At 39.8% G+C, this 27699-nt stretch overlaps 3 protein-coding genes across 3 annotated transcripts; all 3 read right to left on the minus strand.

The window, feature by feature from the left end:
* Window positions 1-3764: 3764 nt before the first annotated feature.
* On the minus strand, window positions 3765-10427 carry LOC142957671 (proepiregulin-like). Its single transcript, XM_076099622.1, has 4 exons — window positions 10388-10427; window positions 5398-5481; window positions 4016-4142; window positions 3765-3930 (listed from the first exon to the last, which is right to left on the minus strand). Exons 1-4 carry the CDS (start codon window positions 10425-10427, stop codon window positions 3765-3767), a joined length of 417 nt encoding a protein of 138 aa, XP_075955737.1.
* A 2518-nt stretch (window positions 10428-12945) lies between these two features.
* Window positions 12946-14350, minus strand: LOC142957174 (epigen-like). Its single transcript, XM_076098781.1, has 5 exons — window positions 14317-14350; window positions 13938-14069; window positions 13436-13556; window positions 13138-13290; window positions 12946-12988 (listed from the first exon to the last, which is right to left on the minus strand). The coding sequence occupies exons 1-5, from the start codon at window positions 14348-14350 to the stop codon at window positions 12946-12948; spliced, it is 483 nt and encodes a 160-aa protein (XP_075954896.1).
* A 2114-nt stretch (window positions 14351-16464) lies between these two features.
* LOC142957546 (bifunctional methylenetetrahydrofolate dehydrogenase/cyclohydrolase 2, mitochondrial-like) lies at window positions 16465-26408 on the minus strand. The gene is made up of 8 exons (XM_076099445.1): window positions 26266-26408; window positions 25125-25309; window positions 24758-24880; window positions 23421-23573; window positions 22027-22134; window positions 19095-19187; window positions 17169-17294; window positions 16465-16580 (listed from the first exon to the last, which is right to left on the minus strand). Exons 1-8 carry the CDS (start codon window positions 26406-26408, stop codon window positions 16465-16467), a joined length of 1047 nt encoding a protein of 348 aa, XP_075955560.1.
* Window positions 26409-27699: the final 1291 nt, after the last annotated feature.

Raw genomic sequence — 27699 nt, forward strand, 5'->3', positions numbered from 1 at the left:
CCTTAGAAATTCTTTGCAGTAAATGCTTTTTACAAATTAGCTTAAAAAACAAAATCAAAGGGTAAGAGCGAACCTTATTTTAACACTGAACAAGTTAAGAATTTGTTAATGCAGTTCTCAGTTAAGTTTTTTTAATTTAAGAACCTGCTTTGCAGTACATGCTCTGTTTTGCTTTGCAGTACATTTCCGTGCACCTCTCTCATGTCAAAGTAGAAGAGCAACAACACAAATGAATATACAACCTTTAAATACTGATGTTTGTAATGTAATTGGATCTAAGGGTCAGTACTGTTGACTCAGCTGTCCAATTAGTACCCACTGTAGCGTCATCATTTTCACTGATTCTTCCATCCACCTTGACATCTTATCAAAAGTGTGAGTCTTGACAATTTTGAGTGTTTGCAGGAATGTGTGTGTTTGCACAGAATATGGACCGACTTTGAAGGGAATGTCTCCTCAAAGTTTCCCTGATTTTCTGGTGACATCCAAATAAAACTTTCTAATAAAACTTTGTCACATTACAAACTGTAAGATTGACTTAGGTTGAGGAATGATAGATGCAACGCTTTCCCACTTCTGTTATCACGTGTCATCATCGAAAAATAACAAGTTAGTGAATCAAATGCACTGCTGATAAAAAGGTTTCCTCCCTGTGTTTTTAGTCAGTGGTAGTCCTACATGTTTGGACAACCCAGTGTCACGGCAGTTCATGAAATAGTCACAAAATTGAATCTACTGATTCGTGTACATGGACACAGATTTACCGAGCTTTGTTTTTCACTGCACACATTTTAGAAGGAAAAGCACAGATAACTGGTATGTTGATGATGACTCACACATCCATTCAGTACCGGGTGCCTGGAACTGTCAATCAAACACAGCTGGTACTCATTTAATTAATTACATCCGTGATGTTGTCTCTTGTGGTCGTTTTTAGGATACATGAAGCTCCACATTGAGTTTTACAGAATACACACTGTCCAACAGTAACCTACATTTGGAAACTTCATTACTTGGCAGATGATTCACTTTTCCTTACCTACATTTTGAAGGGGCCAAAACACCGATGTGTACATGGTAGAATTGAAATAAAGGAGAGTACAAGCTGCGAATAGGAACATATTAACTTTAATTTATAGTTCATTGTACAGCTAATAGTGCCATTGCAAAAATATCATTTGGTGTAAAAAAAACAATAACAAAAAGAGGAGAGACATTTTCTTTCAAGAGAACTATTGATCACATAGAAGAAAAATGCCAACACTGTAAGAAGAATGTGAAGACTCTCAGCTGTGCCCTTCAGACAACAATGGCTGGTGAAGTGAGATCAAAGTCAATGAAACAGAAAGAAAATATTCAAGTTCATTTTTGTAGCAGTAACAGCTTCCATAACAAAACAAGATTCCAGTATATACTATAATACGTTATAATAAATTATCAAAACCAGAATACTTTCTGATGAAACAAAGTTCCAAATAATAAAACACATAATTGTTACACTCAGTGGCCAGTTTAATGACAACAATGGCTATTTTAGATTTTCATTTTAGCTACAAAAGGCAAACAATAAATACAAGTTGAACCGGAGGTGTTAGATATAAATCAAAAACTAAAAAACAGTGTAGGACTGTTGTATGAAGGGAGATGATGGTTAAGACTTTATTATAATTTAGTTTAATGTTTCGATATCTGAGGCAGATTTAAAAGATGTGTCGAGATCTGTGACCTCGCAGAACCTCAAGAATGAGCTCTCTGAAATCTTGATGTCAATCTCATATTAACGGGCAACAAAGGGCCTAATGTGAAGATTCTACAGCACAATTGACCCTTCGCTAAGTCCCGCCCTCGAATGCAGACCGGCCAATCATAGCATCACCAGGCAGCTCCGACCAGAGTGCAGAGGGCCCTGCTCCATAGACCCATATTGTAGACCCTTCTGTCTGCATCTCTCTTAAATTAATATTTATTCAGGGAGTGCAGTTAGTGACAGTGTGGGCTCCATGGTAACTCTCACAGCTTGAGGTACTAGCAGCGGGGGGCGGGGCTTAGCATTCTCATCATTGTCACCCACAGAAACTGCCTTTGTGCGTCTCGCCATTCATCTTTTCTAACATGAGGGCAGCGGGTGCTGAAACACGAACCGGTGCGGCTGTAACAACAGCCCACAAAGCTGTTTCTTTTTGAGCTTATTTTAAATATATATCTGTGTCGACCTGCCTGCTCGATGAAGCGATGCCGTGTGACATCCACTAAACCGGCCACTGAGTGTAAGCTCGTCAGGTAACGTCATGGTACTTTATGTTGACATTTTTTCTTTTAGGAAACTGGGGACATCGTGGTTTGCATTCTCCAGCGGCGGATGCAGTGAGTGTGTGTGACACTCTAAGCTGTCTGGACTCCTTTGTAACCTTGTCACAGAACACAGAACATATTTGGTTTAAAAAAGGTGCTAACCAAGTTAATACCTCTGTATTCTTGGGAAAACGTGATTAAATATGTGAATGTCTGTCTCATGTACAGGATTATATATAGCTTGAGCTCTCCTCCGCTCAAACAGTTTGTTATCAAGAACAACTGTATATCAGCTCACAAGAGGGGATGTATTATCCCACTCAGGAAAAGTGCTTTCAGTCAGTCTGCACTTTCTGTAAAAGCTGCACTAGAATGGAACTCCATCCCAGCAACCATTAGAGAACTAGACACATACAGTTCATTTAAATATATTTCACATACTCTGCATGCTTTTATTATATTCATATTCTCTCTTCTTTTATTGTTTCTGCGCGCTTCGTAAAGGGTAAATAATGCTTAACTTTGTAATTTTAATGTTATATTCTGTTTTTAGGTTGACTTTGTGGACTACAGATTATAAAATAGCGTCTCTGCTTACTGTAGCACATTTACAGGAATGTTTTATGAATGTGCACTGTCCCTCCCAAGTTGAAATGTTCAAAGACATGTCTTTGAGGCCGTAATCACCGTCTGTGGTTTGACTTGTCTCTACATGAAACCGGATGTTGGGGCAGACTTTACGTCATGAGGGGCTTGATTTGAAACACAAGCTACACCTGTTTAACATGATGACAAGCGGAGTCTGAGTCACCCTCAAAATATAATGCTTTTGTTTGTAACAAACCTGTAACAAAATGCATCAGCAAAAAGAGAAGGGTTTCAGTTTATGGAGCCATACAAATCTATTTTTCCCAGTCCGGTTAGATTTACATGAAAAAAAATTCGCCGTATTATATTATATATATATAACTTATATTACAACAGGTCGAATTGACCTTTTGGACTCAATACTAGACATAAATTAGCCTACTTGGAAATATTTTTTTTGCAACAAAGCTAGTGTACCTGGCCAGCTACATTCCTAATAATAATAATAATAATAATAATAACTTTATTTATATAGCACCTTTAAAAACAGAGTTCACAAAGTGCTTTGACAGTCAAAGCAGCAAAAACAACAATAATAACAACAGAAAGCTCAGTGAGACCGTTGGATACGTTAAAAATAAACTAAGAAATTAACGAAATAAAATAATAAAAGATAAAAATAATTTAAAAAAATAAATATATATATATATATATATATATATATATATATATATATATATAGGTATTATATACGGGTATTGACAACGACAACGATATTGACATCATTATCAACGTTAACAATGAACTGGTTAATACCCTTCTTATAGCTCTCACAAATAGTAAATTCACATCAAAGATTAATACCATTGCAAACATGAATTCATTCACAAACTAAAGCCGTACCATTTGCAGCAGAAGTACAGAGCTCCGGATACACCTATAATCAGCAGAGCCAAGCAGAAAATGGTGACAATGATCTGCTCTTCTCCCATTGGCTGAACGACGAGCTCCAGTTTGCTACACCTGGGGCCGTAGAAGCCCTTCTCACACCTGCAACACAGAGAGACAGAGAGTCATGCCTGATCCCACCTGGTGATTAAAACTAGCACACACACACACACACACAGGATCTTACTTGCAGTGGTGTTCGTTGAGGTCCACCAGCAGCATGCACTGGCCGGAGTTCATGCAGTAGCTGTCAAACGTGCTCTCGCAGTTCTGTGTCGACCTCTTCACCACATGAGGGCGCTCTCCTCCCTGGCCTGAAACAGCAACAGCAGGACAGCTGATGGGAAAGCTTTTCACAGGAAACTCTGCAGCTGAGGCTTCCAGAATCACAAACATCTTTTGAATCTCTAAATCACTGAAGACAGAAAAATAAATTGTCTGCTGCTATTTTGATGATAGAGCAAGCGTTTAAGTCAAACATTCGATGGTTGCGGGTTCTCAAAGGTAAGAGTTTGTCTTGCTGTACATTATAGTTAATTCAATGTTTTTGGACTTTTGGTCGGAAAAAGCAAGACATTTTCATTGGTGTGTGCCCCAGGATATTGTGCATTTTCTCACTGTTTTCTGATGTTTTACAGACCAAAGCATTTGTAGTAATCGCGAAAATAGTTAACAGATTAATTGATGATGAAAGTAACTGTTATTTACAGCCCTAATTTGTTTATTTTACTCTTACGTCTTTTTAAATTTGTGGATTTTACTAAGTGTCATTTTTTGTACTTCTATTTACTGCTTTATCTTTTTCTCCAGGGTAAAGCACTCTGTAACTTTGTTTTGAAAGGTGGTGTATAAATAAAGTTTAAAAAAAAGCAGGTGTCACATTGGATTTAGACGGAGTATATATATCTTTTATTGTTTTGTGTCTTTTATTCAGAACACTGGATGTGAAATACATAAACAATTCTGAGCTGAAATCATTTTCAGCACCTTCAAATTAAGGAAGTCTTCACTAGAGCTGCAACTAACAATTATTCTCATTGACAATTAATCTACAAATATTCTTTGTCCATAAAATATAAATCGTGAAAAACGGCCAGTTTAGGTGACGTCTTCATGTGTCTTGTTTCAGTCCAACACCCAAAGATATTCAACTTGAAATGATACAAAACAGAGAAAAGCAGCAAATCCTCACATTGGAGAATATGTTTGATATTTTACCTTGAAAATAGTCTCAAACAATCAACCTGTTATCCAAATAGTTGCCTAGTTTTCTGTTGATCAGCAAATCGTTTCAAGTCTCATAACTCACAACTATTTTTCAAGTTTAAGGTTTTCATACATTTTCAGGTTTAATGTTATTTTTAGTATACGTTTTTTCAAATCCAAAGTGCAGATTGCAATCTTCCGTACCAAGAGAATAATATCCTGTATGAGATTACTTCCAGTTCTCCAAATGCAATACAATACTTGGAATTATGTGTTTGCACTTATATATTTTAAAGACAAATCCCTGCCCATTTAATATACTTGACAAATAAAGGGATGTGTTGCGGTTGTCTGGTTGAATACCTGCTGATAGAGAGGTGCTGTCTGCAGTCTGCAGTCTGGATGAGACGCTCCTGGTGAGAACATACGGCCAGAGCAGCATGACACCTGTTGAACAGAATATTGGTCTCATTAGTCACACTGGTTTCAAGGTCATTAGGTCAGTTCTATTGAACTTAACTAGCCCTTTGTAGGATATTTTGGTTACCATACCACGTGACATGTGACTTTACCACAGACTGTATATCAGAAGTACACGTAGTCCCTGTGACGTCACATACTGGTTTGTGGATTACCGTTTTGAAGTCCAAGCTCAGCATTTTGGCCATCACCATCTTGGTTTTTGGCCATTGTGATCTTGTTTTTTTTTGCAACCAGAGTGACACAAGAGGGTGGAGCTAAGTACAACCGAACGCTGATGAGACATTTTTAGGTGACCAAAATATTACAATTAACTTTCATGAACTGAAAACACCGGACAACGCTGTGGTAGCGACCTGTCAATCACAGTAAGCCCGCCCTAAAGCATACTCTGCTTTATGGTCTATCTGACTCTAAATGGACCATAATTTACTAGATGAACATCGTGCTGTATTGAAGAAGACTTGAAACTAGAGATTGAGACCATAAACTCATGTTTACAATGTTTACTGAGGGAATAAATCAAGAGAGAAGTAGAGTCATTTTCTCATAGACTTCTATACAATCAGACTTCTTTTGCAACCAGAGGAGTCGCCCCCTGCTGGTCAGTAGAAAGAATGCAAGTTTAAGGCACTTACACATTGGCTTCCCTTTTCAGACCCAGTCATAGCCTGATTTTTATTCAGGATGATAACCTTAAATTCATATCTAAGTCTTATCATAAGTGTTTTACCACATAGACACTGTGACCTAATTTCAATTATCATTACAAATGACTGTTGTTGTTCATAAAACCTTGATTTGTCACGCAAACAGAGAACTCTACAGTTGCAAATGTCATTTTCACATAAGATTATTTCGTTTTAAAGATTTACTGCAATGGAAAATTTGAATTACTTTGAATTTGCATTTGTTAAATGGATATTTTATGTGAGCAAAGGGATTGTAACAGTATGTTGATCATTTAGTCCACAACACCCCAAAATGATTTATGTTTGTTGTGTTTAGATAAGACACCACAACACTAGCATTTAGAAAATATTCAGAAATCATAAACATGAAGAAAATAACTTTCTATAATAATAATAAGATTCTCTGCCAAACCTTGGCAACAATAGGACGTGAAGCTGTGCGGCTCGTGGGGCCTGTATCAGCCTGCACAACTTTATACTGCACTTCATTCGCAGACGCCCACATTCCTGCAGTTGGAGGGTGAAAAAAGCAAACAAACCCATGAACCTGAATGCAAGATGTGTCTGGTTACGACTGGTTATGAAGCTGGTTATACTCGCTATAAAAGCCTGGCCATCAGTCTGTTGTTATGGCTGCAGAGATATTTTCCACGAGACGACTCAGCCCGGTTGTTGGGTGTCTCTGACGTGGCTGATTGGTGTAAAGTACAGAGTGCACGTGAGCTGGAAATATCAACAAAGCCACTTCTGTATTATTAATTATATCCCTGTCCAATCAGCCCATTTATATCATTAGTCACTGTCTCACTGCGATCTGTCAACGTGATCCCAATACTCATCCCACCTTATTCACTGATATTTAGACGGGAATTGCACCTGTATTTTTCCGACGGTTCGCACAATGACGAGGAAATGTGAATCTCGTCTGACACCGAGCGGGTTAATACAATAAATCTAGGGTAAAGGTGAGAAGTGCCACAACAAGCTGGCTGTGTATGACCCACATTATCAACAGCAGCAAAAGGAGGGAAGGTTATCAGCGCAGGCCAACTGTTATCATGATGGATAACTGGTTAATAACAAGAACTAATGTGTGCCTGCACAGTGGAAGTAAACAAAGAGAGGAATAGAAGCATGAACTACAAAACTCGGTTAGGTTTAGGCAATAAAGTACTTGGTTAGGTTTAGGAAAAGATCATTAAATACTTAGTAAGGGTTGAGGAAAAGTTTGTGAAATACTAAGTTAGGTTTAGGAGAAGGTTGTGAAATACTTAGCTATGTTTAGGCAACAAAAATACTTAGTTGGGTTTTGGCGAAGATCATGAAAATATTGTAAAATACTAAATTAGGTTAAGGAAAAGATCGTACAATACTAAGTTAGGTTTAGATTACAAAACTACTTAGTTAGGTTTTGGAAAAAATCAAAAATACTTAGTTAGGTTTCGGAAAAACATGGTAAAATATTTAGTTAGGTCAAGGAAAAAATCGTAAAATACTAAGTTAGGTTTAGGAAAAGGTTGTGAAATACTTAGCTATGTTTAGGCAACAAAAATACTTAGTAAGGGTTGAGGAAAGGTTTGTGAAATACTAAGTTAGGTTTAGACGAAGACCATTAAATACTTAAGTAAAGGCAACAAAACGACTTAGTTAGGTTTAGGAAAAGGTCTTACTTAGTTAGGTGAAGGAAAAGATCGTACAATACTAAGTTAGGCTTAGATAACAAAACGACTTAGTTAGGTTTAGGAAAAAATCTAAAATACTTAGTTAGGTTTAGGAAAAGATCGTGAACTACATTACGCAAGTTATGTGACAATTAAATCAACGTTGACTTCTCGTTTCACATGGGGAACGAACAGCTGTCTCCTGGCTGGTTGGCTGACCTATCCGCCTCCCCTCCCACCTGCCCCGCTTGGAGTCTTTATACTTCCTGGCTCATAATTACAAAATAATAATAATTTTGTGGGATATCTACGAATTACGGCGCACTCTTTTTCGTAGGTATAGCTACGAATGCTGGATGAGACCAGCCTGCTCCACTACACTTCAGAGGGAAACCACCACTTTGTTTATTTTACCGCTACATTTACCGGTTATTTTGCAGATTGTAACATGTTTGGCTTGTGAGCCCTTATGAATAAGTAGTGTCTAGATTATCTCCCCTCTAAAACGTCTGTGGTTCCTCTTATATATTTGCTCGATGCCCAATGACGTAGAATTTTTGAATATTTCACAAAATAAAACAACTAAGATTAGAGAAACCAAAACATGAATACAAATGTATGCAGCAGAGATTTGTTTTTCTTCTGTCCTCTCCTATTAATTATCTCATGACCCCCTCAGATCTATCTTGCGACCCTTTGGAAGGGCCCGACCCTTAGGTTGGGAACCACCTAAGGGAATAAACCACCAAACTTTAAAGGATCTAAAACTAGCTCAACCTCCACCAGCTACAACTGCATTGATGCATCATTATTAAGAATCTAATAATGTCATAATAACCGAATGAGTACTTTTACTTCGGTACTTAAGTTGGATTTAAAATGCAGGGCTTTAATGGTGTCTACTGGGCGCTCGTCAGTTTATACAAGCTACAATGTTACATGACTCTTTACATATAAGAAGGAACGTGAGCAACAAGCTAATGACAGATTTAATCAGACCGCATGCGTGTGCTTCCTAACAATAAATCTTCGCAGTTTAATTGACAGCATCTCCCAGCATCCCTCGGGCTCTGAGCTCAGCGCGTGCGTCAGCTCATCCACACAGGAATGTCCTTCGCCCCGACTCCAAAAACTTCTACTCGTTTCTGAAGTCACTCATGTGAAGTTAAGAAACAGGCCTCATGTTTGGCGATAACTGATCGCTCAATTAGTTTAAGTGATAGAAGAGGAAGTTTGATCTTGATCTATGTAAAATACTCACAAAGCAAAATGCACCTTATAGGTTCAACAGTGAAACTTAAATTTGAGTTAAATTGATGGGTTTTAATTTGCCCATGGGTCCGTAATTACTGCTGAATTCAAACCGATGCAGTTACATTGCCTCCAATATAAAATTATGTTCATGTTTTAAGTCCTCATAAAGGATTTAATGTATAGGGTTAAGAAATGATGACACTTTGGAGATAATATTATTTGACATTAGCTGCATTTTAATGTGGCAGGAGAGGAATTATTGATTATTATAGTAAAAGTCCTGCATCCATAATTTCAGATAAATTGCAGAAGCGCTTCCTACTTAAAGTATCGAAAAAGTAGTCATTGCACAGCAGGATGGACCCTGATTATTATTTATTAGCGTAATTATTTATTACCATTTAATATACCTGCTTGAGGTCACTTTAAACATTTGAATACACATTTGGGTGTTTTAATATGTCACACTGCTTCACGTCTTATCAGCCAATCATATGTTTGGTAGGTCTTGTAACAGCTCAATAAAATATAGTGTGAAAAGAACAATAATTCCCTCTGATATGAGTATAAAATAACATGATGAAAATACTCCAGATAATAATAATAATGCTGCATTATGAATAAACTACTCTTTTTCTGATACTGAATAGAACATTATAAATGCAAGGCTTTTACATGTAACAGAGTATTTGTTTAGACTGTGGTTATACTTAAAAGATCCGAATACTTCTTCAAACACTCTGGAAGATGCAAAAAAAAGGTGTGTGGGGGGGGGGGATAGAAGTCACAGTAAAACACATTGGAGTAAAAGTATTTAAGTACTCATCTCCGTTACCTCCGATATACGTAAAAATACCGCATTCAAAATCTCACTCAGGTAAAAGTAAAAGTGCAGAAGTACCACCAGCTAAATGCGTCACTGAACGCATCAAAAGTAACGTTATTGTATCATTAAAACCGGTTCATTAGTGTTGTTTTACTGTCGTGAATCATTTGAAGTACTTCCTTGACTGCTGAGTGTAGTGACATGAAGTGGAGTTTAAAGTATAAAGTAGTATTAAACACTCAAGTAACTGTGGCTTTAAAACTGCACACGTTCTGACAGCGACCTGCTTTTTCATCAGTGGCGTTTAATGTCCTTTTTCTCATGCGCTCCCCTTCGCTACATTTTAGCACCGTGTGGTTTAACAGCCCGAACCCACGCAGAGAAACCAGAGACAACACACTTCTTCCTCCCGTTGAACGGTAGAAACCAACAGAACTTACCGATAAGCGAGAGGAGTGCTGAGGGTTTGCTGTTCCCCATGCTCACGGCCGACAGACGGACAGGTCGATGACAGGAGGTGAGGCTCGGTTGGCGCGTGCAGGCAAGAGTCCTCTGGATTACTGGCACCTTCGATTTCTCAACAAAAAATAAATAATTTAACGATTAGATAAAAAAGGCGGCAGGTCGACTCCTCTCCTGGCACACAGACAAACTGGAAACCAATGGGATCCATCCTGCCGTCTGGGTGTGATGAAAGACGCCTGTAATTTAGACAATTTCACACTTCAAACTTCAAAGTAGAAAAGACCCTGAAGGCACCATTTCAATCAACACAAAGAACGAGGAGGAGCTGCTTCCTGTCATCCTTTGTATCATTGATGGGCTCCTTTAAATTCAGATGTACGTTTACTCATATTGTGTACTACGACAGATACATATTGGTGCCAGAAGTATTCACGCCGTTTACTCAAGAAAAAGTAGTTATTCTACAATGTAAAAATACTCCTTTACAAGTAAAGATCTTCATTCAATATCCAACTTAAAGGTGCAACATACAGGATTCAGAGCATTGATATAGCAGCTTTTTAGTACATGTAAGTGCGTTTGAGCGTGGCCAACGCTCTGTACTGCTCTCTATGGCGGTTTACAGCCGATAACACCGTCCTGACCGATGGTGTCGTTTGCGGAAGCGCAGCACCCACCCTCCAGTCCCCCCCTCAGGTGAACGCAGTTAGCTCTGTCAGCACTTTTGCCACTGTTATCACTATTAGCACCGTTAGCTGCGAGCCGCCGGCTCAGCCGTCGCCAAATTGAGAGGCAATAGAACTGCTCCCAGTCTCGGATTTAGTACCAGTTAATGTTAAAATTATCAGCAAAAATAAACGCAGTGGTTATCATGGAGCAAAATGGCAAAAAGTTGTGTTATTATATATTAGCCTAAAGGGTTAATATGTATTATACTGAAGCAAAAACATGCAAGGAGCATTTTACTGTTGTAGCCGGTCAAGGTGGAGATGCTTTAAATGCTGCTGGTTAACAGTAACCTGTTGCAATGCATTAGATTTAACAAACTGTTTTGTTTGAAAGATCTTAATCTATTAGCATCAGTAACGAGTAAAAACAGCTGAGAAACAAGTGTAGAGCAGTAAAAAAACAGCACAATATTTCCATCTGAAATATAGTGGAGTATAACATCAAATAAATCTCAGTACAAGTACATTAAAACTTAACCTGAGTGCAGTATTGAGTATATGCAGATACTTTCTACCTCTTCAGACAGATATAGTTTAGGCCCTATGCCTATGATTTGGAAAAATCCAACCTAATCATAGCCTACCTGCACCTATTATAGCATAAGGTAAGCATATTCATATCTTCAAAATACCCAAAGACATAAGCGTCTTTGGGTATTTTGAAAAGCGCTATATAAAATGTATGTATTATTATTATTATTATTATATTCAAGTACATATATTATCTCTCTTTCGTTCAAAAATATTTCACTATTAGGTATCTTATAAACACACTGGACTTCTCAAATCGAAATAATTGAAATGACCCTGAGTTTCTGGCTTACTGTTCTAACTGGTATTTCTGGTACTGGGTATACTGGTGAATGTTCATACATAAGTTATTTCTAATAGAAACCCTTTTTGCCATTTGTATCCTGGCGTGGTTACCTATTTGTTCACTGATTTTAACTGTTGGATGTTAACACCTGTGTTTGTGTTTTATGTACCTTTTTTATATTTGTTTAAACTGATTTTATTCTATTTTCAGTATCTTCATCATTCAATTCAACAAGTTGTATTAGAAGATTCAAATACATAATTTTCTCTCCTCTGAACATCCGCTTTACGTCATTTTGTACATGTGTACTGTTTGGTATTTGGCATGCAGGCTCTTTTACATGTCAATTTTGTGATACAGTATTATTAAATTTGCTTTTTTTGGGAGAGTTTTTGTCTCTGGATCCATGGGTATTATCCCCTCAAGGGAGTAATACATTCATATCTAACAGGCACACACCAACTTTTAAATAACAGTTGGCTTCCTACTGTATTTGACCCTTATGTGTCACAGGGACATTACTGTTACATTTTTTTCTATTTATTCATAGATGTTCTAATCCAAAATGGTGCCATAACAAAGAACATGCTTGTGGAGTCTCCCATTTAGACAAAATATCCAAGTAAGAAGTGTGTGTGTGTGTTTACTCAACTTTTACCCACAACAATTTCAACGACACGTACATTTTTCATAAATTTATTACAAAATCTAAAATAAATTGAACACTTTCAATAAGTTAATTGCTATAATACAATAAATAATCAGATTAGTTCTCCCTCATTCTTTAAAGGACAATGAATCATATCTGTTGAACATAAATAGACACGGTTTGCTCTTTCCTCCTCCTTAAAAAGTCCAAAGATGGTCTCTTAATTGCTTTGCAAATCATTGCCAATGCTGTCATTTATACAGTGTGATGGTTCATGTTTCATAATGACGATGAAGATGATGACGAAGATGATGGCAAACATGGGGTCAGACCGACAACTCAGACGGTGCAGCTTTTTTTGAGCGGTGCTGATTTTATACACCTGCAGAAGAAAAAAAACAACCATATGAATTAGAACGTATTCTTATATTGTTATTAACAATTCAATATGGAAATACTATATTTCTCCCATTGCTACGTGCCCCTATTCCTTTATACAGCTTTGTATGGAGAAAGCCTGCAGACACTCACCTCTTATTAGCAAGGCAGTAAATGATGAAGGCCAGGACAATGACCAGCATGGCGACACCAAAACTGATGCCAAGCAGTTGCTCCAAGTCGGGTGAAGAGTACGAGAAGTGGGTTATTAACATGCAGCGACGCCCGCTGTAGGAGGACTTGCAGCTGCGGATTATACGCATAAATATGTGAGCGCATTCCAGAGCCGAACACGAACCAACATGTGCATGTGGATGAAAAACTAAAAACACATTCAGGATGCGCAGTGAGCCTATAGGCCAGGCTTCAACATGTCTGAGATAACGCTTACATGCAAGAGGGTTCGTCGCTGTCTTGGGGGTACATGCACTCTCCATCGTTTTCACAGAACGTTTCATGTTCACTTCTGCACGATCTGCTCGAGAGCAGAACCTTAGGTTTCTCCATACTGCCTGTAGAGAGAGAGAGAGAGAGAGAGAGAGAGAGAGAGAGTAGCTTTTCAACCTTTTAACTTAAATGTATGGGGGCCTATTTGTGCCATTTAACTGACTAGAAATTAATCAACAAACAAAAAAGCAAAAATGATGGATACATGACAAAACAATAGTTTTTCAAATAAAAACTGAATGAACAAGAAATAATAAACGGACTTTACTGGTTTGTTTAAAATACAAATTAAAATATTTTTTGAATAAGTGAGTGACAACATTTTTCATTTATTTATTTGTCCTCTTGTGGCAGGAGGTGGGACCCATACTGCTGTCAAATTATTTATTATTTACCATTTACCAAACCGCTCATCCTTTACAGAGTCACGGGGGGGGGGGGCTTACCGTTGATGAGCTGTGTGGTCAGTGATGAGTTCCACAGAGCAGGAGTTGCTGTAGCCGGGAGGTTGTTAGTCAGCATTGCAGATTGCACTGTTGTGGTCAGGAGAAGCAGCGCTGCCATTGCTGAGTGGAGGGCTGGAACACATGGAGGGAAATAAGATTCTTTATCTCACAAATGCTGTGATACTTTTACTACTCAAAAAAAAATTGCCTGCAATTTGGTATAATGGTATTCCCCTTTTTACTTTTATAGAAAGGGCTACATCACCAAAACATCAAATTGTAATAGTTTTTCTATAAGCAGGGACCTTTCAGTTAATTTAAACAAACTGCAAACTCACCTAATTTAAATAATTTCAAATGTAATAAACTAGAACCTTACCGTGCTCCGCGTACGTCTGTCTTTGTGTAAACATATTGTCTTCTGCCGGTGTGATGTCTGACGTTCTCAGGCCAACTCCCTCTGTGTGATCATCAACAAGCGTCTGCTGGATTTATATACAGAGCTCCCAACCACTAAAAATGCCGATCAATGAAGCAAAGATTTTTTTTCTTCTTTTTTTTTAAACGAGAAGTATTTCCCTCCTTTTCTCTGCATGCAGAGGCGAAGTATAAACCTGTTTGATGATGGTGGTCGGGGTACATGATTGCCCCACAGCTCTTTACTTGTGGCCTCTTCTTTGGAAGGTATTTGAACCTACGCAATCCCTTTGGCAGACTGGTAGTTTCACTAAAATGCCCTTTTGGCAGTTTTAAAAGGTTGCTACATTGACGATTACAGGTGTTGTGAAAGCCTCAATTTCTTCAAAGGAGCTTATTACAGAAGCTATTTTGTTTGTTTTGGCAGCCTCTAACTTTTTGTATGACAGGTGAAGAGAGGATGTGTTGATAAAAAAAGAGAGAGATGACAGAAGCTGTAAAGATTAAGTGAAGCATTCTTTAGTAGATGGAAGTTAAACTTTGGAATATACAGTGTAAAGAAGAGGAATTAGCCTCCATTTGGTAGTTGGCCAAGTCTTATTTTATTAAAATCTCAGTACCACTTTATATAAAAGGTTTATGGGTGCTAATTAGTAGCATATTAATGGTTAATCAGTAATTTTTACATATAGATCTGTCACACACCATTAATAATAACTTTTGGGTTTGACGCTTGCTTTGTTTTTTAGCTACATTTATAATAATCTTCTCTCTACATGTTTACTATCTTGAATAGTTGCGCGCAGATCAACAACTCAAACTCTCAAAGTCATTGAATGAATTCCCCATAGAAATAGAATACGAGTAGAACCCTGACATTCCCATTCAAACCAATGTGGCAGGATTGTCCGAGCGACGGCCATTTTTATGTGTACCATTGCCATTGCGACCGTTGTAGCTGGCTCACTTCCATATCAACAAAACCGACTCACGGTAAGTCGCTGGCTAGTTAGCTAGCTTGCTATTTACGCCATGCTTTAATGCTACACTGGTTACAGAAAATGAGCTGTGCTGGTGGGTCTAACGGTCCCTCCGCCTCTCTCCCCACGGCTGTGGAGAAGGACAAGCTACCGAGCTAACTAGCCGGCCATCCCGTCCGCTCTCTTCCCAGCGAGCTGTACACTGTTGTGCGTTGTCACCATAACAGCTAACGGTTATCTTCTTTTGTACCATTCAAATGACTACGAAAAACAGTCCAATGTCCGTTCTACTCCTGCTGTATTAGTATTGAATTCCCAATTTTCACTTTTCAAGCGATACATGTGATGAATTACAGCAAATCTGTGGAAGATGAAATAAGTTAAGTCAGTTAAATATGACTCAAATTGTTATTTCCCAGGGAGCTTACAATAGATCACAACATCAGATCTACTAAACCCAAAAGTTGTTTCTGAATTCTCGTAACTAATATATAAAGCATTAAAATGTTTATTAATCGTTTGTAAAATCATTGATTACAGTTTATAAACCCTTTTGGCAACGATGCCTTCTAGAAAGTGGTAACATAATCTCCTTCAAGAATAACAATGTGACTCATTTTCACTTTATCATTCTGTGATTTTCACATCGAGGCTTTTTACAGGGAATAACTGTGTGATGCATAACATTCTTCATGCAGAGAAATCACTTAATAGGATAATCTCTCCTTCTCTACAGTAAATCAGGGAAAAAAGACAGAGATGGTAGTACTGGCACGGCATTGTTTTTCATTTAATATTCCTTTTCCAGAGAATCTGGAATGTTCAACAATGAACCAAAACAACTTCAGTAGAAAAAATATGAATCTAAATTCTTAAAAAGTGAACTCTGAAATTAATAAATTAAATAAATAATAACATTCAAAGTATAAACAAAGTACATATCAAGTAAGTTTCCCAGCAGGTATGAAGTTTTGAGCTCGTGAATTTTGAAATGAAAGTATGTTTGCTAAAATGTGTGTAAAACTAAATGAACTGATATAAGTATGTGTGTACGTATGCATACACTGTTTGTACTCAGCATCAGTCGATAAAAGGAATGTGTGTGTGTGTGTGTGTGTGTGTGTGTGTGTTTAATGCATCAGTGCGTTTCTGGCCGCGGTCACAGTGTTCTTCATCAGCATGGCGACGGTCATCGGACCCACGCCTCCGGGAACAGGTGTGATGAAACCTGCCTTCTCCTTCACTCCTGCAACAAGTCAAACAAATTTAATTCATTATTTTCTTTCTATATTCCAAGAACCAGAGCTTAGAATGACATTTTACTTTGGAACAACATTACATGCAGTAATCTCAGCCATTGAGATATTGTCACTGGCAGCAAAAAGTTCATCAAATGATCAGTGAAAAGTTTGTCATATTACACCACGGTTGTAGTATGAAGCAGGGTTGCAGGGTTGTCAAAGTTGAATATGGTTTTAAATTGTTAACAATTTGGTTTTTCTTTGACCTGAAGAACAAAAATCTGCTTTAAAATAGTTTTTATGCCTCCGTCCATCCGTCTGTACCGTTCTCGTGAGTTTGAAGGACCTTGAGGAAATTTAGGATGAAATTATAAAAACTTGGTGGTCAAAGGTCACTGTGACCTCATAAAACACAGTTTATGTGTCTAAGAGGATAGAATGATGAACAGACGAGGATATAAACTGGATATTGAATGATTGGCGGAGGCGTACAACGGCGAGGCGGTAATTCCAGTTCACTGCTGCGTTACAAATGATATATTCACCATTTACACCATTTATTCCTCTTCTGATGAACGTTTTGGATTATTTACCCTCAAAGTCCACGTCCCCGATGAGCCGCATTTTCCCCGTGTTCGGGACCTGGATGCGGTTTATGCCAACGTCGATGACTGCCGCGCCCTCCTTCACCATGTCTGCTGTGATCAGCCCGGGAACCCCTAGTCACAGGAACCAGGACCAGGAACAGTTAGAAGATGATCATTAGTTGATCTCTTGTTCACCATCGCATGGGGATGAGTACTACGGATACAATTCAATTCAATTTATATTATCTAAAATCACAAATTTGCCTCAGAGGGCTTTACAATCTGTACAGCATACGGCATCCCTCACATCAGAACAGGAACACATTCAATGCATATGACAGAAACTATTCATATAATGAGTGGACACATCATGGTTGGGTTAATGTGCCTGGGGAAAAGATCCGCTGGGCCCCTACTAACCCCTCATTCTTCCCTCTCTGTGCAACTCCTGGAGACCCCAAAACACAGGTTTAGGGGCAATCTGATTTAACACAAATTAATTTAATATGCACCTTGTAAGCTAAATACAATTTGAAATAATTCAGATTTTAAAAACTTTTGAGGTAGTGCCCCCCTCTGTAGCGTGACGCTACAATTAATCAAATGACCAAACAGCGACAGCAGCGAGTCGTTTCCTTTCTGCTCGTCACCTGCTTTTAATCACAGGTTCACTTAAAAGCCAGCAGAAGCAAAAAATGAGAGGACGCCTCGGCTAACCGTCTACGAGGAAGGGAATAATTATACCATTGTGTATTTATTTTTGAAAACCCTCTCTGCTTTTAAGCTGGCTGTCAGAGAGCTGTCAATTTGAACCACCCAGACTGCAATTACAGCTCCTCAACAATAAGATGAAGTCTGAGTCAAAACCAAATTCAGAACAACGACAATTAAAACATTAAACCCCAGACGCATTGCGGATTCCCACGTGACGTGAAAACAGTTGTGCACCGGGCCGGCTGGAGTTCACTTAATCACAGTGCAGGGTCCTTATGTCAGTTCCTCATTTGGAAACGTCACACACTGACGGTTGGAACCCTTTGGTGCCCTTCCCAGAAGACTGTTTTTAGTCATCAGGAAGCGTTCCACTTATCACAAAGGAAGGAGGACGCGGCGCCCTCCCAAGGCTTTCACGGTTAATTAGAGACAGATAGTCCTGCCCTGCACTCACTGACTGGCTATTGTTCTTCAGGAGAGCTGTAATCCACAGTTGGCTGAGAGTACACATACCGAAACTTTTCAGGCTCCATTATTGCCAATTTGACAAGATCCCTTCAAGTAAGGGCTGGTGAGCACTTTCACAACTTCCTCTTTGTACCAGGCCGCATGATTTTCTCTCTGGCACTTCCAACACTGATTAAAGGAATGTGCACCTGAGGCTGGTAATAAAAAGAAAAGGAAAACAAATACAGAATCACTTCCCTTAGAGAAGATTTTTTATCTAATTTGTGATGCAACATTTGAATGGAAGAGGGCATGGAAAAGTACGGTCCTTTAGGGGAAACCATGCACTCACGTTATTAGCTAATCCACTCAATTGAAAGTGAAAACAAAGAGGAAGTCTTCAGTTATCACTCAGACAAATGTCCATTTGATTCTGCATTTCTTGGTTCACCTTTGACCTAATGTCTTTATTGTTGTGAAAATGAGAGAAATCATTTATAATTTACTTCATTGACCCCATTCAAGTTTGGCTAGAAACTGCCACATTTACACACGGATAGCTTATTACTACGCACCTTTGACGTAAAGGAAATTAACCGACACTGAACAAGAATCGTTAGCTGCAGCGCTAAGGCTAAATGATTTGTTGTGTACATGATTCTGTGTTATTAAATCAAGTTAGAAAGCCCTTTTCTCTGTGCCGGATGTGTCACTTTGGTGATCAGTTCTTAAAACTGTAAATGAACAGATGTGTCATAACGGTGTGCTTACCTGCGGCTGCGATGATGATGTCAGCCAGGCTGGTCAGCTCCTTCAGCTGTTCCTTCGGCGTGCATCTGTGGGCGATGGTCACCGTGGCGTCACCTGAGAGGACACAAGGGTTTCTGCACCGTCACATTTCACAAAAAGAAGATGCATCAAAAACTCAACGGGTCTCTTCTGGAACATCTTATTATCCCTCTAAAGATCCTACAATAAAGACCACCCCTGCTGTCCTCAGCTAAACTTACTTCACTTTTATGAAGTCATGAAGTTGCAGTTTAAACCTCACAAGCTCCAGTTTACAAAATAAATGCCTTTTAAAAAAAAACTTCAGCTGCTATTTTATTTACTGCCATTCATACATGTTTTCAAAGTACAGGGAGAAAAGTCCTTTATTCATTTTTAAAAATATATATATTGGTGCAAAGGACAGAACACTATACACAATGTGTAAACAATACATAGGAATATACAGATGCAGAAATACAGACGAGAAAAACAAAACTAAATAGACATGACAATGTCTTTTATAAATATGGAAACTAGTCCTTTATTTAGATAAAGTACTCATAAGGTAACATTTACATTTTTTAAGAGCATGTTGATCAATATTTCATGTTAAATAATATCAAACCTGTATATCTTTATATTTTATGCAACTGCATTTGAAAGTAAGAGTTATTACATTTATTTTTTTAAACAACGTTTAATAGTTATTTGTTTTATTTGATCTATCTGTCTGACTCAGCTCAGGAGGTAACAATGATTGTGTGCCACAGTTTAATAAAAAGAAAAGAGTGAGTTTACAAAAGTTTGGAAAAGTACAAGCAAACTGCTTTTTTTCAGGGTGTGTAATTTCAGTACAACATTCACCTCCATTGTATTGAGTTTCAGGGGAGGATTTCTCAAAAACCGCAGCGCGTGAGACTGAAACCACCAGAAAGAGTGTGTACAGATGTAGTCATCGTGCCACAGCTCCGTGGAAGCCCTCCGGTGACGACACCGTGCGGCCGGTGATTACGCAATGAGGTGGAGCGACATAAAAACAGTAATCCTGATCTCTATCTGAAAGTGTGTGGCTACATCCTGCACAGTCACAACTCAGCTGTGACCTGGAATGTGGGGCGTGATGAGAGGATCACGCGGGGGGGGGGGGGGGGGGGGGGGGGTAGGAAGATAAGAGGAGTGAGAGGGAAGGAGAGGCAAGTCACAGCGCATCGAACCTCCGGGGAGCATTCCTTATGATACGTGTGTATGTGTGTGTGTGTGTGTGTGTGTGTGTGCGTGAGGGAGGGAGAAGACAAAGAGACCCAACCCTGAAATGAAAATGAACTCATCAAAACTGTAAAAATCTTCTTTTTTCTCCAATATATTGGTGTTTAGTAGAGTTTATTTGCTACAGGTGCTTGTTTTAAGCGCCACAAAATAATCTCTAGAAAGTGACAGCCAAAGTTACCAACGTGCTAAATAATTCTATGTCAGTCAGTCACAATCTGATGTGAAGTGCCAATAAGGACTGAAATCATACGCGATGTGGGACTTTGTTCAGAATGTTGGCGTGTTGACAGCTGGCTTTGCAAATTAAATCTGAAGGTATGCAATAGAATCAAAGGTGTGAACAAGCTTATGCGATTTAACAGTTAAAGGTTTTTAAAAAACTCAATGGGAATGTTTTTATTTTTACGTCAGATTAAAAAAAGAAGGCATCCTGTCGGCCCCATCAGTCTATGATACGTTACATACAGCAGGACCATAAAAGATCTCCAGTTCAACTCCAGTCAGGGCATTTTGGCCGTCGCCATCTTGGATTTTTGCAACCGGTGAACGGAAGTGACCATATTTGGAATGCGGAGGAGTGACGCCGTGGTAGAGATGCCGTATACGGATCTGGTTGTGTAGCGACCTGTCAATCACAAGGTAGCCCCGCCCTAAAGCATACTCTGCTTTATGGTCTGTTTGACTCTAAATGGACCATAATTTACTAAATCATGCTGTATTGAAGAAGACTTGAAACTAGAGATTGAGACCATAAACTCATGTTTACAATGTTTACTGAGGGAATAAATCAAGAGAGAAGTAGAGTCATTTTCTCATAGACTTCTATACAACCAGAGGAGGCGCCCCCTGCTGGTCAGTAGAGAGAATGCTAGTTAAATCACTTCTGTATTGTGTTATTGTGATTCTAGTTCATAGGGAACACCCCATGTGATCTTCGGCCCTGACTCCGTGTTGGGAGCCACGGCTCTAAGTGATGGACGGTGTGGACTGCAGCTAGATTGTAGTCTATTGACTTCAAAGTCTGAGGAAGGTCCAGCACGCAGAGATCCCTTTAAGGTGGCCCACTCTTTACGCATGTTTGTGCGTATTGCGTTGGTTGGTTAAGCTTAGTTAAGTTAAGCTAAGCGGCTGAGGGCTAAAGCCTTATATTCAACAGAATAAGAATATTTCCCAAAATGTCAAACATTTGCTCCAAAGCGTTTCTCTCAGCACTTTTTCTAGTTACGACAACTACCCGACAATCCTCCCTGACAGCCGAAAAGGACACTTATAACATGCGACATTGCACATTCTCACTCAACCTTTGGCACTGCTACACTTTGTCAAGTCAAACAGAACTCGTTGCTTCACCTAAACCCCAAATTACACGCAGCTCCAAATCCTCTCCCCTACTTCCTATGCCCTTATAAGGACAGTCGATCCGCCTGCACAAAAGTCTCGCCCTGTTCGTACTCTTCCTTCCCAGTCCCCGGTGTTCTTCCCTTCTTGGAACTCCTCCGGCAGGACGTGCATCAGCGTTTATTGTTTGATTAAAGAAAGGTGAGGAGTCATTAAAGCCTTTGGTCACGTCCAAGATCTTCGAGGAAAGCCAAGATGGTGCAATATCATTTGCACTCAAATCGTAATTCAGTTCTGACTCACACACACACGCACACACACTTACCCCCGGGGCGTTCATGCTTGCGATCGGTGTGCAGCAGCATTGCGATGGGCATTCCGACATTTTTGGAGCGACCGGCGACCAGCACATTCTTCCCCACCGTCTCAATGCCTGTACAAACACATTTCCTTTTAGGCATGGAGGAAATATTCAGAATAATGAATGCACCTATGAAATAAAGGAGAACTCTGTGTTTGCAAGGTGCAAAAAATCGATTTGCTAAACCCAATTGATAGTGGGAGGACGGGTATACGCACATATTAGACCCATATATAAAAGGCCTCTTTTCTTGCTTGAACATCTTTAGTGTTCATGCAGTGCAGAGAGAGAGAGAGAGCTTCACCCTCTCATCCCCAACACATTCTAATAAAGGGGAAAGCAGAAAGCATCCCAAAAGCTTCCACACTGCCTGATATGGAAAGTGCAAAAGAAAATTGCTCTGCTTATAGCTGACAGTGAAAAAACAGCCATCAGGTTCTCTCGCTCTTATGTAGAGTAGAGGGCGCTCATCGTTAATACCGACACAAAAATAACAACTTCATTGTCAAGGACCCTAACCCACGCTGTCAGGGACTCTTCATCCTCACTTTCTGGTAGGAGGGACAAAGCCTTCTAAACCTTTACTCTAAACTTAGTCGGGGCCTCTCAGCAACGACAGATGCCGAACCGAACTAAGTGTTCAATTTTTATAAAAAAGTCTAACTCCACTTGGGCATGAACGGCGACACCTTCGGCCTGGTTTGATGAGTCCATTTTTCTCATATTATTTCATTACGTGTCAGGTTTCTCAATTCTTGTGCGGCCTCTCCAGCACTGCTCATACTCATTTACGTTTGGCACAACACACTCAGCCCGAGTTCTTAACTGCCACAATATTTACAAGGATATCTACATGTATGATATCTTATTTTTTATTTCTATGATTTACACCCTTACTTGGGCAAGTAGAGGACCGAGGCGGGAAAAATGAGTATGAGGCGCCATCTAGTGGGCCGGACATGAAAAGGCAGGAGCCACTCCTAACTTTGCCTCCAGAGTTGACTTTTAAAAATATTGTGAAGCAAAAAACACACAAAAAAAATGTGCTGAGGTTTGATGAGTAAATTATGAAACAGGCTGACAACACAGCTAGCACTTTTGAGTCATTTACTGTCAATGTGCTTCTATCAATATATGTCAAAATGATTTAAAACATAAATGAATAATAGCATGAAGTAATGATTAAGACAGAATTAACTTGTTGCACTAAATTCAACCTTGATATTGAACTTCAATGCCTCCTTAGTTTGCAGCAAAATAACAAAATTGAAAAAATAAAAATAAAAAAGAACAGCACAAACACAGTGTTAAAACTGGTCGTGCGTTATGGAGCGGAGGAGGTTCCTGTGGTGGTCTACCTGCTCTTTTGATGATCTCCCAGACCGCTGCGGGTGTGGCAGGCACCATGGATCTCTGGTCCAGACACAGCTTACCGATGTTCACGATGTGGAAGCCGTCCACGTCCTTCTCCGGAGCGATGGCGTTACACACCGCTCGCTCGTTGATGTGCTCTAAAGAGGAGATATTGGTGTTACAACGATATTACATAATGGTTAATGGTCGACCACCACATCATACTACATGCAAATCAAGGCCCAATTCTGATTCATGAGAAAGTGTTATGCCACTGTCAGCTGTCTGTTTACCCAACGCTGGCTGACATTATGAATCCAAATGTGATGTATTCAGGCTTATATTCCCTCACCGCATGCTTTGGAGCTTTTACTGGTGCAGCGTTGTGTCCTACATCACTGCACTTCATTTCAAACAGCGATCCATTATGTGTCACTGCATCCGAGGGAACGTTAGCTAGCTAACTGTGGCTGAAACACGTTTGTGTTGGTGTGGAGATATTAAAACGAAACTGGTCATTTATACTATGTTTATTTTGAATTAGTATGCTTTTTTGATGTGAATTATTGAGCATATTTAGAAATACAAACAACTAGCCTCGTATATTACTAAAACGGTAATCAAATTTAAATTTCATTTAGCCATTTGGGCAGTAGCTCTGCGGCCCTCTAGATGGCGCTGTGGCCCACCAGTGGTTGAAAACAGCTGTTCGAAACAACAGCCGTGCTTTCCACTACCCTACTACTATACTAGTTAGTATGGCAGAAAAAAGATTTAGTATGTCCCACTGCATAGTATGTCAAAAATACCAGGATGTTCTACTACCACCGATCGCATTATGCTGCTTGCAAGATGATTTTCTGGCTATTCTGACCCACAATCCTTTGCGCAGCAAATATATGAGAAAGAGGGTCAAAGTTCAAGGCATGTCCCAATTGAAAGCATACTACAAGCAATAGTCCTTACTCTGTAAGAGCATTTGGATGTAATTTGGAACACAGTTTAGTCATTTTTTCTCTGAAGGACATTTTGACTTGTCACAGTAGGAAACGCACGTGTGTGATTAATGGAACTAATGATGGCTGAGTTCCATTTAGCTGCTACGATTTCAGGCCCGCTGGTCCCCGCTGTTGCGAGTAACACCTGTGTTTTTCCTACTATTCACCGTTCAAAAGCAAGAATGAAAATGTATTTTCACGTAGCAACCATAACGCCGTTTCATTAGGAAAGAACTGCGTGGATCCATCACTGCGAAGCGAGCCGTACGGATCGGCTCCTTTTGTTTAATGCTGATGTCAGTGAGGGAAAACTCGCGTGGCAGCTGCAGCGCCCGATGGTTTACCGGGAAGTGGCAATTGCACCAACAGGCCGCTGACCCTCCAGTCGCGGTTCATCTTGTCAATCAGCTCCAGCAGCTCCTCCTGGGACACCGAGCTCGGCCGCACCACCGTGTCACTGGAGATACCTGGAGAGCACGCACACATCACACACACTCCGTGTTCAACATGTAGCCGTGTGCATGTTAGTTTGCAGCTGCGTGACTTTACACAATAGGTTGATTTTGCTTGTGAAACAATGTGTTTATCCATGTGTACCTACATATTCACGCATGCATTAATATGTGAGATGCATTAGGATAGAGCGAGGCTGTGTTTGTTGATCTGCACTCGTTATAGCATATACAGTGTTCAGGGATGCTCGTATCTGACCCAGGATGGTGGCGGCCCGGGTCTTGTTCTTGACGTAGGTGCGACTGGCCGGGTCGTCCCCCACTAGCACCACTCCCAGGTGGGGTCTCATGTTGCCCTGAGCGACCAGCTCTTCCACATCACGCTGGATTTCTCTGTGAAGCTGGCGAGCCAACTCTGTCCCCGAAATCACCACAGCGGCGTGCCTGGTGAAAACATGGAGGAATTCTCATGTGCAGCGCATCACAGGTTGCAAAACAGACATAAATCCAACGTGTCATTCCAAATAAAGCTGAAACAATGTCGATTAATCAGTTAGTTCAGTGACAGAAATTGAATTGACAAGACTTAAATATATATATATATATATATATATATATATATATATATATATATATATGTAAGTGTATGCTACGAATTAAACTAAGTATTAAGGGTAGTTTCTTATTTATATGAAGTAAATTTACACAGAATTTGCAGCACTGCAATTTGGTTGCACTGGTCAATCCTTCTTCTATACAGTCTGATACGGTCTGTAGACAACTTTTGAAGGAGGAGAAGAATAAGGAAGAGGAGGAAAAGGAAGGAGAAGAAGAAGAAATGAGGAGGAGAAGAAGGAAGAAGGAGGAGAAGGAATAAGGAGGAGAATGAAGGAGAAGAAGAAGGAAGGTGAAGAAGAAGGAGGAGAATGCAACCTTTGGCTTTGGAGCTGTAACGTAAAATGACTAACAGTAACGTTAAATTAGTGATGAGTGAACGTTATTATTTTTCTTGTCTTCTGAGTGGAAATATTGTGTTTCTATATATACGGTCATTATTAGCACCGGTAATCCCACATCAACGGCTTAAATGAAGCTAACTACAACCGGAGAAACTGCGGCGAGTTACGTAATACCGACACGTTTGTTGACAGCACCATTGGTTTAATGAGACATGCAATTGCCCCCTTACCTAACGTTAAAGTTAACGCTACGTCCGTTAAACCTACCCTCTCTACCGTGAACGGTTAAACCCGCTGTCAATCACCATCCTCTAGCGCACGTGACACACGCCTTGCCGGTGCTTAAGCGTAGCTCATCCCTCCGCAAAGTAAAACCGTGCATTAACTGGACGAAGAAGAAGAGAAAAAACACAGCGGCGTTTTGAACGGGGCGCCGTTTACCTCGTTACCGACTGGTGAACATGTCTCCTTTGACTCTCGCATTTTCTGTGCGTCCGCAGTTCGGCCCGGCAGCAGTGATGGGGTAACGCTAGCGGGCTACAAATCCTGAAGGAGGAGCGTAGCGGTGAAACAGAGGCCGCCATGTTTGTGTGCGTGCGTGTGTGTGTGTGTGTGTGTGTGTGTGTGTCGGTGAGCGCGTGTAGCTCGTGCGTGCGCGCGCGAGAGGGAGACAGGGGGCAGGACTGTGTGTACACGCACCACAACTGATGAATGGTAGGCTGTACTAAACATACTGAGCATACTGTTGCTCACGAGGAAGAGAAAAGCTGATTATTTATTATGCAAATCACATGAACGAGAGGCGATTCATGAAAGAGGAGCAGCAGCAAACGCATAGCATATTGAACAAGTGTTGGAAAAAATAACTAAGGTGCATTGCCTCACAGTTTAGGTGAAAATATATAGATATTATTGAAGTGAGGTTGATTAACCCTGCTGTGTCCATCTGTACAGGTGATAATTGCATCATTTTGGAAATGGAGCATCCAAACGTGGAATGATACCACTGAAAGCACACAGGTTAAAGAGTTCGTCACAATGTCGGTACACAAAAAATGGGTTAGACGAGGACATCCATACCACTCTCATGTCTGTATCTCAGTTTAACAGAAACACTGGCACGGACCTAGCGGGCTACAAAATCCTCCTTGAGCTCACTGAAGAGGCTCAGGATGTCACGGAGCCCAGCTAAAAAATAGTCCCAAATAAAAAACTACATCATTTAATTTGAAACATTTTTAAACTGATTAAACAATCCAGATATGGCGCGTTAATTGAGTATGTATGCAGAGGTATAACAAACTTAAACGTAGTTTGCTGTGATAAAATTATTTGGCTATTTTTTTATTTTATGTTTTTCTCTTTTTGTATGTGTTCTGTCTATGATGAAAAGCCCCCCCAAAAAATGTATTTGGCTTGGATTGGAGAATTAGTATCCATACTTAAGTATATCATATTAATTACGGTATGTTTTAAGTGACACTTAGACTATGAGTTCTTTCTCATTTGGGTTTCTGTTTCACAGCCGCAGATTTTTAGAGCAAATCCAAGTTTGGCCATATAAATATTAAAGTGGATGAAGCGCTAACCAAAAAATGAAAAGCAGTCAGTGTCACAGCTACAATCCTGTTTTGCCACAAGATGGCAGCAAATATTTGGTGCATTTATTAACTGATCCGTGCAAAGGTCCATTTGAAAGGCTTGACATTCTCATAAAGAGGAGAATGAGCATCAGGCGAATATAATGCACAAATCACATGTAAGTTAAATATCTGACTCGGCGTTGATTGTGGGAATGGAGGAAGAAAGGGGCAGAATTATGGCCCAGAGCTTGCTGATGTACCGGACAGATTAAGAATATAGGGGCAGGGTAAA

This window comes from Anarhichas minor, unplaced genomic scaffold (genome assembly GCF_050575085.1).
Source record: "Anarhichas minor isolate MPS153535 unplaced genomic scaffold, ASM5057508v1 ptg000025l, whole genome shotgun sequence".
Lineage (NCBI taxonomy): Eukaryota > Metazoa > Chordata > Actinopteri > Perciformes > Anarhichadidae > Anarhichas > Anarhichas minor.